General features: G+C 36.6%; 2 protein-coding genes across 2 annotated transcripts in view; both read right to left on the bottom strand.

Moving 5' to 3' along the window:
* Positions 1-1,067, bottom strand: part of LOC125657735 (uncharacterized) — a 72,934-nt gene extending 71,867 nt beyond the window's left edge. Inside the window, exon 1 of the mRNA XM_048888480.2 lies at positions 877-1,067. The gene's annotated coding sequence lies outside the window, so the exon portion shown is untranslated. The remainder of the gene's footprint in view (positions 1-876) is intronic.
* A 676-nt stretch (positions 1,068-1,743) lies between these two features.
* On the bottom strand, positions 1,744-2,232 carry LOC125660047 (uncharacterized protein in mobD 3'region-like). Its single transcript, XM_048891894.2, has one exon. It carries the CDS (start codon positions 2,230-2,232, stop codon positions 1,744-1,746), a length of 489 nt encoding a protein of 162 aa, XP_048747851.2.
* Positions 2,233-12,453: the final 10,221 nt, after the last annotated feature.

Here is a 12,453-nt window from a genome sequence, read left to right as displayed (position 1 = left end):
AGACACACTGTATGATGTTGAGGGAACAGAGACACGCTGTATGATGTTGAGAGAACAGAGACACGCTGTATGATGTTGAGGGAACAGAGACACGCTGTATGATGTTGAGGGAACAGAGACACGCTGTATGATGTTGAGGGAACAGAGAGACACGCTGTATGATGTTGAGGGAACAGAGACACGCTGTATGATGTTGAGGGAACAGAGACACGCTGTATGATGTTGAGGGAACAGAGACACGCTGTATGATGTTGAGGGAACAGAGAGACACGCTGTATGATGTTGATGGAACAGAGACACGCTGTATGATGTTGAGGGAACAGAGACACGCTGTATGATGTTGAGGGAACAGAGACACGCTGTATGATGTTGAGGGAATAGAGACACGCTGTATGATGTTGAGGGAACAGAGACACGCTGTATGATGTTGAGGGAACAGAGAGACACGCTGTATGATGTTGAGGGAACAGAGACACGCTGTATGATGTTGAGGGAACAGAGACACGCTGTATGATGTTGAGGGAACAGAGACACGCTGTATGATGTTGAGGGAACAGAGAGACACGCTGCTTGATGTTGCGCGGTGTTGCAGGTGCACGGACATGGACCATACAGAATGATCCGATGATCTGGGCCCAGTTCTTCATAGGTTTAATTAACTTTGCCAAAATAATGTGAGAAAACTTGTCATTAACTCGTGCATTAAAATAACTCGAACTAGACGTTAACTGGCAGTTGAAAATTAACTTTTGTACAACTGGGTCCTGGCGTCATAAAATAACAGAGTATTGAATAAAGTACATAATTTGCAATGAACTAATTGACACTATTAAATTGCTAAATATTTCATCTATATTAAAGAAAAATGATACTTGCCTTAGATGAAATAACGCAGTAACTTTCGATCGAAGTTTGAAGTGAAGCTCCTCACGGAAGTGTTTCGTTGTGTACTTCCTTGTTTTAGAGATCTGGATATGTAGCTATATCCATACCCACTTCAGTGACATGAATGAATTATGTGGAGCGGATGTGCAAGGTTGACATTTTTATCTCCGCGCGCAAAACCCATCCCTTAAGGTTATATTGGCCATTCTCCAACAAAAATAGTTCTATTTACATGGTATTCAGGCACGTAGAGTATGGGAGAGGGGTGACGTTTTTGACAAACGTTTATTTTCCGTTATTTCCTTATACAAAGATATAATGGGTGTCTCCCCCATTATTTTTTATTGTAGTAGTGAATGGGAAGAATATAAGCTTGCACGTTGAAGTTCCCGATGGAAACCTGGGCAAAATAATTTGAGGTAAATTAAAATTGTCTATGCCCCCCCCCCTTCTAAATGCTTCTTAAGAAACATCTCTCCTGTCCCCCCCCCTGCCCCCCCCCCCCCCCCCCCCGGAAAAACGATGATACGTTCCTGGTATAGTAAATGATTTAAACGTCATCCACAATATCAAACGTCATCCTCACTATCAAACGTCATCCTCAATATCAAACGTCATCGTAAATATCAAACGTCATCCTCAATATCAAACGTCATCCACAATATCAAACGTCATCCTCACTATCAAACGTCATCCTCAATATCAAACGTCATCCTCAATATACCTTGAAATTGGTACAATTTTTTACTAATTCATCAATTTTATTGTTACGCATTTCTATTGACCATAATTTCATATAAACAATTTCTTGGGGTTTTTTGGTGAAAATGAATACAAAATATATACCACATGGAACTTTTAGGTTAATGTCCATTCATTAACTAGGTTAATGTCCATTAGGTTAATGTCCGTTAGGTTAATGTCCATTAGGTTAATGTCCATTAGGTTAATGTGCGTTAGGTTAATGTCCGTTAGGTTAATGTCCATTAGGTTAATGTCCGTTAGGTTAATGTCCAGTAGGCTAATGTCCATTAGGTTAATGTCCATTAGGTTAATGTCCGTTAGGTTAATGTCCATTAGGTTAATGTCCATTAAGTTAATGTCCGTTAGGTTAATGTCCATTAGGTTAATGTCCGTTAGGTTAATGTCCATTAGGTTAATGTCCATTAGGTTAATGTCCGTTAGGTTAATGTCCATTAGGTTAATGTCCATTAGGTTAATGTCCGTTAGGTTAATGTCCATTAGGTTAATGTCCATTAAGTTAATGTCCGTTAGGTTAATGTCCATTAGGTTAATGTCCGTTAGGTTAATGTCCATTAGGTTAATGTCCGTTAGGTTAATGTCCATTAGGTTGATGTCCTAATGTCCATTAGGTCAATGTCCATTAGGTTAATGTCCGTTAGGTTAATGTCCGTTAGGTTAATGTCCGTTAGGTTAATGTCCATTAGGTCAATGTCCATTAGGTTAATGTCCGTTAGGTTAATGTCCATTAGGTTAATGTCCGTTAGGTTAATGTCCATTAGGTTAATGTCCATTTAGTTAATGTCCGTTAGGTTAATGTCCTAATGTCCATTAGGTCAATGTCCATTAGGTTAATGTCCGTTAGGTTAATGTCAATTAGGTTAATGTCCGTTAGGTTAATGTCCATTAGGTTAATGTCCATTAAGTTAATGTCCATTAGGTTAATGTCCGTTAGGTTAATGTCCATTAGGTTAATGTCCGTTAGGTTAATGTCCATTAGTATACATAAAGCTTAACATTACTGTGTGGTATCAGATGAAGCAGTACAGGATCGGCGAGTTTTTCGGTGTTAACAATTTTTTGGTGCTAATAATTGGGATTTCCAGATTTCCCTAATCTTAAAGAAAACACAGAGGGCCTTGTTATAGGTATAAGATACCTATAACATAACTCATATTTTACATGGATCGAAACTATAAGTTAACCAAACAAGAGTATATCGATGGATAAGTTTAAAAGCTTTTCAAATTGAATGGGGAGTCGACAGAAAAGTTAATCTATCTGGAAGTTAACAAGCATGAGGCCCATGGGCCTGAGTCACCTGGTCCTGCTGTTGTGATTTCTAAAAAACAAAATTCAATCTTTATTCCCATGAAAAAATTGACTCTATTTTGTGGTCCCAACCTAGCACTAAAGGGTCACGACATAACCAAAGTTGAATTCACACAACATGTAAATGTCTTAACATTAATATTGATTAATTGATTGAATATTGTTTTACGTCCCTCTCGAGAATATTTCACTCATATGTAGACGTCACCACTGTCGGTGAAGGGCTGCAAAATTTAGGCCTATGCTCGGCGCTTATAACCATTGAGCAGGGAGGGATCTTTATCGTACCACACCTGCTGTGACACGGGACCTCGGTTTTTGCGGTCTCATCCGAAGGACCGCCCCATTTAGTCGCCTCTTACGACAAGCAAGGGGAATACTGAGGACCTATTTTAACCCGGATCCCCACGGGATCTCAACATTAATACGAATAACATGACCTTGCTGTTCTGGATAAGGTCAAGGTCATAGATCAAGATATGAAATAAAGAGTTTTGCAAAAAGAAATTTATTGACTAGTTATGAAAGTTCTACTTTAAATAATTCACGAGATATTAATAAAATTAGGTTTTCTTAAAAGTAACACGAACTCCATGGTCAAAGTCACAAGGTCAAACAACATGGTATCAAAGAAAATGTCTTGCCATAAAGAATCTATATACAAAATATGAAAAGCCCTATCTTAAATAGTTCAGAAGATCTTGAATAAGTTATATTTTCGTAAAAGTAGTTCAAATTCCAAAGTCAAGGTAAGATAGTTAGAAACTTTGATACCAAAAAAAAAATTGTCACAAGGAATGTGTATATGAAAGGCGAAGATAACAAACAGTGATCAATCTCATAACTCCCAAAAGGAATACAAAATAGAGTTGAGCAAACACGGACCTCTGGACATACCAGAGGTGGGATCCGGTGCCTAGGAGGAGTAAGCATCCCCTGTCGACCGGTCACACTAACCGGTAGCCTTATGTCTTGATCAGGTAAACGGAGTAATCTGTACTCAAAATCAGTGCGTCGAGAACGATCTAACAATCAGTATGAATTACGTCAATCAGCATTTGACCCAATGATATGGACAAAGAACAAGAGCCACGAATACCCAAATATGGCCATGTGATTTTGAGTAAAATAAAGTATCTTCATTCCAAAATTTCATCATGGTATGAAATAGCTTATACCTTCTTCTTTATAAATCCAGTGTGTTTTTTCCGCGAAAATTCACGCATATAGAAATTTTAGCATGCAGAACCCATAACAGTTGTGTTATATTTGTAAAAGTTGATAATATCCAACAATATGCACCAAAAATTTGTATAACCCCCAGGCCTCGATCCAGTAAATATTAATGAATTGTAAATTAGTATATTACATACTGCATAGAAGTTAAGAGTTTTTTTGGATCGAGGCCTGGGGGATAAGTGAATTTTTACTTTTTATGTTCTGCAAATAACCGGAATTTCACATTCCATGCACGAAATCCGAATACTTTTCCATTCTATAGGTTTAATACAAATCGTAATATTTAGATATCATAGTTGGGGATTGTTCCATTGTCTTTTTACAAAATCAGTAATTATTCAAAGTTAATAAAATATGATTATTTCAATAAATATTATTGAAATAAAACCGGATCCACGCCATCGTCGGAATCGGGCTACGTACATCAATTGATTTACCCCCCAAAATTTCAAATATATTATATGCTCAATTTATGAACTTGAATATATATGTAACCATGTTAGGGATAGTTACAAAAACCGTGCACTAGTTAACAGTTTTAGTTATTTGATCAAACAATTACGAAGCTAAGTCCTCCACTCCACTCCAGATACAATCGAGATCCACCCATCGTCTGCGCCGAGCCTTTACTTCTACACATTTTTTTTTTTTTACGTTATCACACTATCTATATTTTAATTATCTGAAGGCCGTTGAATTTTTAAATAAATATCTGGCTTCACATGTTTCATCTCCGTGCATTCAGTTTTCTTGGCACTAATGTTTAACACACAGATGATCTATGTTTAACACAGAGATGGTCTATCTTTAACACACTGATGATGGTTTGTTTAACACACAGATGGTCAATGTTTAACACACACAGATGGGCTATGTTCAACACACACATATGGGCTATGTTTAACACAAAGATGGGCTGTTTGACACACACATATGTTAACACACACAGATGGGTATTATTTAACATACAAATTGTTTATGTTTAAAACACAAATGGTCTATTTTAACACACACAGATTATCTTTGTTTAAGACATAGATGGTCTATATTTAGCACAAACAGATGGTTAATGTTTAACATACATAGATGATATATGTTTAACACACAAATGTTCTATGTTTAACAAACAGATCATCTATCTTTAACACACAGATGGGCTATGTTTAACACACAGAGATGGACTATGTTTAACACACACAGATGGTCTATTTTAATACAAACAGATCGACTATGTTTAACAGACAAATGGTCTATGTTTAACACAAACAGATGTTATATGTTTGACACACACAGATGTTCTATGTTTAACACACAGATGGTACGTTTAACACACAGATGGTCTATATTTAACATACACAGATGATCGATGTTTAACACACATATGGGCTTTGTTCGACACACAGATGGTCTAATTTAAACACACATATGGTTTATGTTTAACACACAGATGTTCGATGTTTAACACACAGATGGTCTATGTTTAACACATAGATGGCCTATGTTTAACACACAGATGGCCTATGTTTTACAAACATAGATGATCTATGTTTAACACACGGATGATAAATGTTTCACACACAGATGATCTATGTTTAACAAACAGATGGTCTATGTTTAACACACAGATGGTCTGTTTAACACATACAAATGGTCTATGTTTAACTCACACATGGTATATGTTTAACACACAGAAGGTCTATGTTTAACACACACAGATGGCTTATGTTTAACACACAGTTGCTCTGTTTAATACACAGATAGTCTATGTTTAACACAGATGATCTATGTTTTACAAACAGATGGTCTATATTTAACACACACAGATGATCTATGTTTAACACACACACATGGTATATGTTTAACACACAGAAGGTCTATGTTTAACACACACAGATGATCTATGTTTTACAAACAGATGGTCTATATTTAACACACACAGATGATCGATGTTTAACACACAGATGGTCAATGTTTAACACACACAGATGGCTTATGTTTAACACACAGTTGCTCTGTTTAATACACAGATAGTCTATGTTTAACACAGATGATCTATGTTTTACAAACAGATGGTCTATATTTAACACAAACAGATGGTCTATATTTAACACAAACAGATGGCCTATGTTTAACACACAGATGGTCAATGTTTAACACACAGATGATCGATGTTTAACACACAGATGGTCGATGTTTAACAAACATAGATGATCTATTTTGAACATACAGATGATATATGTTTAACAAACAGATGGTCGATGTTTAACACACACAGATGGCCTATGTTTAACACACAGATGGTCTATGTTTAACACACAGATGGTATATCTTTAACACACAGATGGGCTATGTTTTACACACAGATGGTCTATATTCAACACACAGATGGTCTATATTCAACACACACAGATGTTCTATGTTTGACACACACAGATGTTCTATGTTTAACACACAAATGGGCTGTGTTCGACACACAGATGGTCGATGTTTAACACACACAGATGACCTATGTTTAACACACGGATGGTCTATGTTTAACACACAGATGGTCTATGTTTAACACACACATGGTATATGTTTAACACACATATGATCTATGTTTAACACACACAGATAGTCTATGTTTAACACACAGATAGTCTATGTTTTACACACAGATGGTCTATATTTAACACAAACAGATGACCTATGTTTAACACACAGATGGTCTGTTTAATACACAGATGGTCTATGTTTAACAGAGAAAGATGATCTATGTTTAACACAGAGATGGTCTATCTTTAACACACTGATGATTGTCTGTTTAACACACAGATGGTCAATGTTTAACACACACAGATGGGCTATGTTCTACACACAGATGGGCTATGTTTAAGACACAAATGGTCCATGTTTAACACACACAGATGTTAACACACACAGATGGGCTATATGCAAGGTGAAGATAACGAACAGTGATCAATCTCATAACTCCTATAAGCAATACAAAATAGATAGTTAAGCAAACACGGATCCCTGGACACACCAGAGGTGGGATCAGGTGCCTTGGAGGAGTAAGCATCCCCTGTTGACCGGTCACACCCGCCGTGAGCCCTATATCCTGATCAGGCAAACGGAGTTATCCGCAGTCAAAATCAGTGTGCCAAGAACGGCTTAACAATCGGTATGAAACACGTCAGACAGCATTTGACCCAATGCGAGGTTGTACTGACGAACTAGATCGTTATAACGACCATAGAACTTGCGAAATGCTGACTTCAATCGAGACTGTTGAAACCTCTGTACCATCAACTTGTTTGTCAGTAGCTTACCTCGATTTAAAAACTGACTATAAGCAGAACAAGCTCTTGCATATCGAATCAGTTGAGATATATAAACACCACATGCAGGTGATCATGGAATATGGGAAGTTGACGATGGAGAAGCTGAAATAATCCCGTTTGTCATACAGTTGAGTTGTCAGTTTGCCGTTAATGTCTACTTTCAATAAAATATCTAAATATGAAGCAGAAGTGGACGACTTTGTGGAGTCCTTTATTTCGAGCTCACAGGGATATATCAAATGGACATATGGATGAAAGCTATCATTGTTAATAGACAAAACGTCATCGATATATCTAAATGTCGAAGTGAAGGCCACAGCGAGAGATTTTTTCTTCTCGCGTAGAAGTTTTTGAATAAATTCTGCTTCATATGAATATAGAAACAGGTCAGCTAACAAAGGAGCACAATTCGTGCCCATGGGAATTCCAACAGACTGTTGGAAGACCTGATCACCAAAGACCACGAAGATATTGTCAATGAGGAACTCTAGCATATTTTTTATTTCAACTTCAGAGTACTTGTGCGTGGAATCAGAGTGGTGTTTAACAAAGTAAGATTTTGAATAACTGATCACTAGATATGAATATTTCCGTTTTCCGTTTTTGTTGAAGAAGCAACTGTCTATGATGTCAAAAAGTCTAGTCTTTAATTTATCGTGAGGAATGGTCGTGTAGAGTGTTGAAAAGTCATAGGTTTTAATGTTATTGATTTGGGAAAAATTCTGCAATTTCAAGTTTACTAAAAGTTCTTTAGAATTTTTTAGAATCCGCATTTGATTAACACCACTTCTGGCATATGTAGTCGCACATTAAGTTTGAAGTTTCTCTTTCACAGCTGTTAACATTTTCGTGAGGAGCAAAGATAGGGGCTTGGTAGAGCATTTACTGGATCCAGCAATGTATCTTTGTTTGTAAGGGTTTTTATGTACCGGGTAGTTTAGGAATCCAGTATAGGTACGGTAACTCATATTCATTCGACCCATTGACTGGGATATTAAATGTGTCTAAATCTGAAGCATGGTTTTGAAGAATTTCATCTTTTGAAAGGGCAGTTGGAGTATAAGAACGATTACCAAAAGTGGAATTAATGCCAAGTTCGTTTAAAATACAGTTGTAATAATGAGCCTTACAAACAAATACAATGTTGTTACTAGATTTGTCAGCTGGAACCAAAACATATTCCTCATGTAACCTATCTAATTCTTTTATCACTTCTGGTTTACTAAACACAGAAGGATGGATGGTACGTACTTTTGTTTTCATGTGTCTAATGCGGGATTTTAATATCTCTCTTATGCTTTTAACCCATTCTGACAATGTATCAAGTTCTTCTTTTTCATATTTAGTCCATCGTCTGGCATAATCTTCGACAGAACTCATAATAGAGATGAAGTTCTGTCGCCAATTAAAAGACCGAGGTTCTCTGTATTTAGGACCTTTAATAATAAGTGATTTGGGGTCCTCATTTTCAACTATATCAACATCACCAGTAATGACATGTCCAGCTGGACTATAGTTGAAAGAAGATGAAGAACAAGAACATGTTGGTGGATTACGCATAAGATGGTCTATATCTAGGCACTGCAAAGTTTGTTTATAATTAAAAAGTTTGGATGCAATAGTAGAAGTATAGCTGTAGGAAATACAGGGTGTAGACTTGAACTTGAAATAAGTTGGAATACACGACTGAACCCTTGTATGACGAAGAATGTTGCTTATGTTGATGGCATCTATTCCTTTGTAAATTTGAGCTTAAGGAACTGGCGGCATGATTTGGAAGGAATATCACCCATGGTCCATGCTGGTTTATAGAGCCTGTGGTAGGCAACATCCATAATCATAGAGTTCAGTCTATATTCAGGTGTTGAAAAATCCAAGTATAGACTAGCCATAGCTTCTTCAAATAACGTGTGTAAAACTCTCAATGGGATAGAGTAAAGTTTTGTACGAATATAATGTGGACCTAATTGTCTGTTGACATAAGGCAAAAGTGAATTAAACGTGACATCATTTATACATGGTCTTTTATATGAACGATGTCCATGACTGTGTTTCCGTCTTTGGGTATTGGGAAAGAGTCCCATCACATTCACGTTATTTCCTTGTGGACTAGTCAAATTTTCCACATCATATACATTATCGTTGCATCCATATGGAAATGCAGTGCCTAGGGTCCTGATCCAGTAATCTTCTCGTTGTCTACGAAAAGGGGTGCTTAATATAGGATTGTTTGTGTGATGGTAAATTTTTTCTAAAATCCTTACCCTCATAGACAAGATGGAGAGGTCCGGTGGATTAAAATGTTTGTAAAAAAGTTGGTTACCACCATTATTAATTTGAAATCTGTGCCCCGATATTCTTTTATTAAGTGAACCCTTGGTTTCTCCCACATAAATTAAGCCACACAGGTTACACTCAATGGCGTAGACAACGTTAGAAGATTTACAAGTCAGATTATCAAAAGTTTTGGTACAGAAACTACGTCCAGTTAGATTACTACTAAATGAATTTTTAGTGATCAGTATATCACAAGTTTTGCAATTTTTTGCAGAACATTTTGAGGTTGAACACATGGGGTCTGAAAAGGAATAATAAAAAATATCTCTTAAAGGAACATAATGGTCTTTAATTTGGGTATACGAATTTTGGTTTCTGTACCAAAGCTGACAATCTGACGATTGTACAAAGGACAAATCTTTGATATCTCGAAGGATAATCCTAGGGACATCAACCGATCTGTAGGAGCCTATGTCCCTTATAGACTCCACAGAATGACACCTTTTTATACTGGGCGACGTGTCAGCCAGTATTGTTTCGTTATTGTGTATATTCATTAAGGAACATATATCGAGCGACAAGTATCCTCGGGGACAGACTGTCCACCAGCAGAGATACAAACTCGATGGTTAAATGCAAGGTGAAGATAACGAACAGTGATCAATCTCATAACTCCTATAAGCAATACAAAATAGATAGCTGGGCAAACACGGACCCTTGGACACACCAGAGGTGGGATCGGGTGCCTAGGAGGAGTAGGCATCCCCTATATTTAACATGCAAATTGTCTATGTTTAAAACACAAATGGTCTATGTTTAACACACAGAGATTATCTATGTTTAAGACATAGATGGTCTATGTTTAACAAACAGATGATCTATGTTTAACACACAGATGGGCTATGTTTAACACACACAGATGGACTATGTTTGACACACACAGATGTTCTATGTTTAACACACAGATGGTTCGTTTAACACACAGATGGTCTATATTTAACACACACAGATGATCGATGTTTAACACACAGATGGGCTGTGTTCGACACACAGATGGTCTAATTTAAACACACAGATGGTTTATGTTTAACACACAGATGATCTATGTTTAACATACAGATGATCTATGTTTAACAAACATATGATCTATGTTTAACACACACATGGTATATGTTTGACACACAACTGGTCCATGTTTAAGACACAGATGATCGATGTTTAACACACAAATGGTCCATGTTTAACACACAGATGATCGATGTTCAACACACAAATGGTCGATGTGTAAAACTTATACGGTACCAGTTTAACACACAGGTGATCTATGTTTAACACACAGATTGTCTATGATGAACACACACAGATGATCTATGTTTAACACATATATGGTTTATGTTTAACCTACCCAGATGGTCTGTTCAACTGACAGATGATCTATGTTTTACACACAGATGGTCTATATTTAACAAACAGATGATCTATGTTTAACACACACAGATGTTCTATGTTTAACACACAGATGGGCTATGTTTAACACACACAGATGGACTATGTTTAACAGACAAATGGTCTATGTTTAACACAAACAGATGTTATATGTTTGACACACACAGATGTTCTATGTTTAACACACAGATGGTCCATTTAACACACAGATGGTCTATATTTAACACACACAGATGATCGATGTTTAACACACAGATGGGCTGTGTTCGACACACAGATGGTCTAATTTAAACACACAGATGGTTTATGTTTAACACACAGATGATCTATGTTTAACATACAGATGATCTATGTTTAACAAACAGATGGTCTATGTTTAACACACAGATGGTCTGTTTCACACATACATATGGTCTATGTTTAGCACACACATGGTATATGTTTAAGACACAGATGATCGATGTTTAACACACAAATGGTCCATGTTTAACACACAGATGATCGATGTTCAACACACAAATGGTCGATGTGTAAAACTTATACGGTACCAGTTTAACACACAGGTGATCTATGTTTAACACACAGATTGTCTATGATGAACACACACAGATGATCTATGTTTAACACACATATGGTTTATGTTTAACCTACCCAGATGGTCTGTTCAACTGACAGATGATCTATGTTTTACACACAGATGGTCTATATTTAACACAAACAGATGGCCTATGTTTAACACACAGGTGGTCTGTTTAATACACAATTGGTCTATGTTTAACACAGATGGCCTATGTTTCACACATACAGATGATCTATGTTTAACAGACACAGATGGTCTATGTTTAACACACAGATGATATATGTTTAACAGAGAAAGGTGATCTATGTTTAACACAGAGATGGTCTATCTTTAACACACTGATGATGGTCACAGATGATCTATGTTTAACACACAGATGAGCTATGTTTAACACACAGATGATCTATGTTTAACACATACATGGTCTTTGTTTAACATACAGATGGTCTATGTTTAACACATACAGATGATCTATGTTGAACACATACATGGTCTTTATTTAACAAACACATAGAAACAAATTGATTTAAACTGAATCTATAGAAAAACCTTCAGCTCAATTGAGCTAAAAAATAGAAAAGAGGCCCACAGGCCTTATCAGTCACCTAGGTACAAGTGTAAAAGTATCAC

The sequence above is a fragment of the Ostrea edulis genome, chromosome 9 (assembly GCF_947568905.1).
Source record: "Ostrea edulis chromosome 9, xbOstEdul1.1, whole genome shotgun sequence".
NCBI lineage: Eukaryota > Metazoa > Mollusca > Bivalvia > Ostreida > Ostreidae > Ostrea > Ostrea edulis.
Note: the sequence above shows the minus strand (reverse complement) of the source record. Positions and strands in the feature narration are given on the sequence as shown.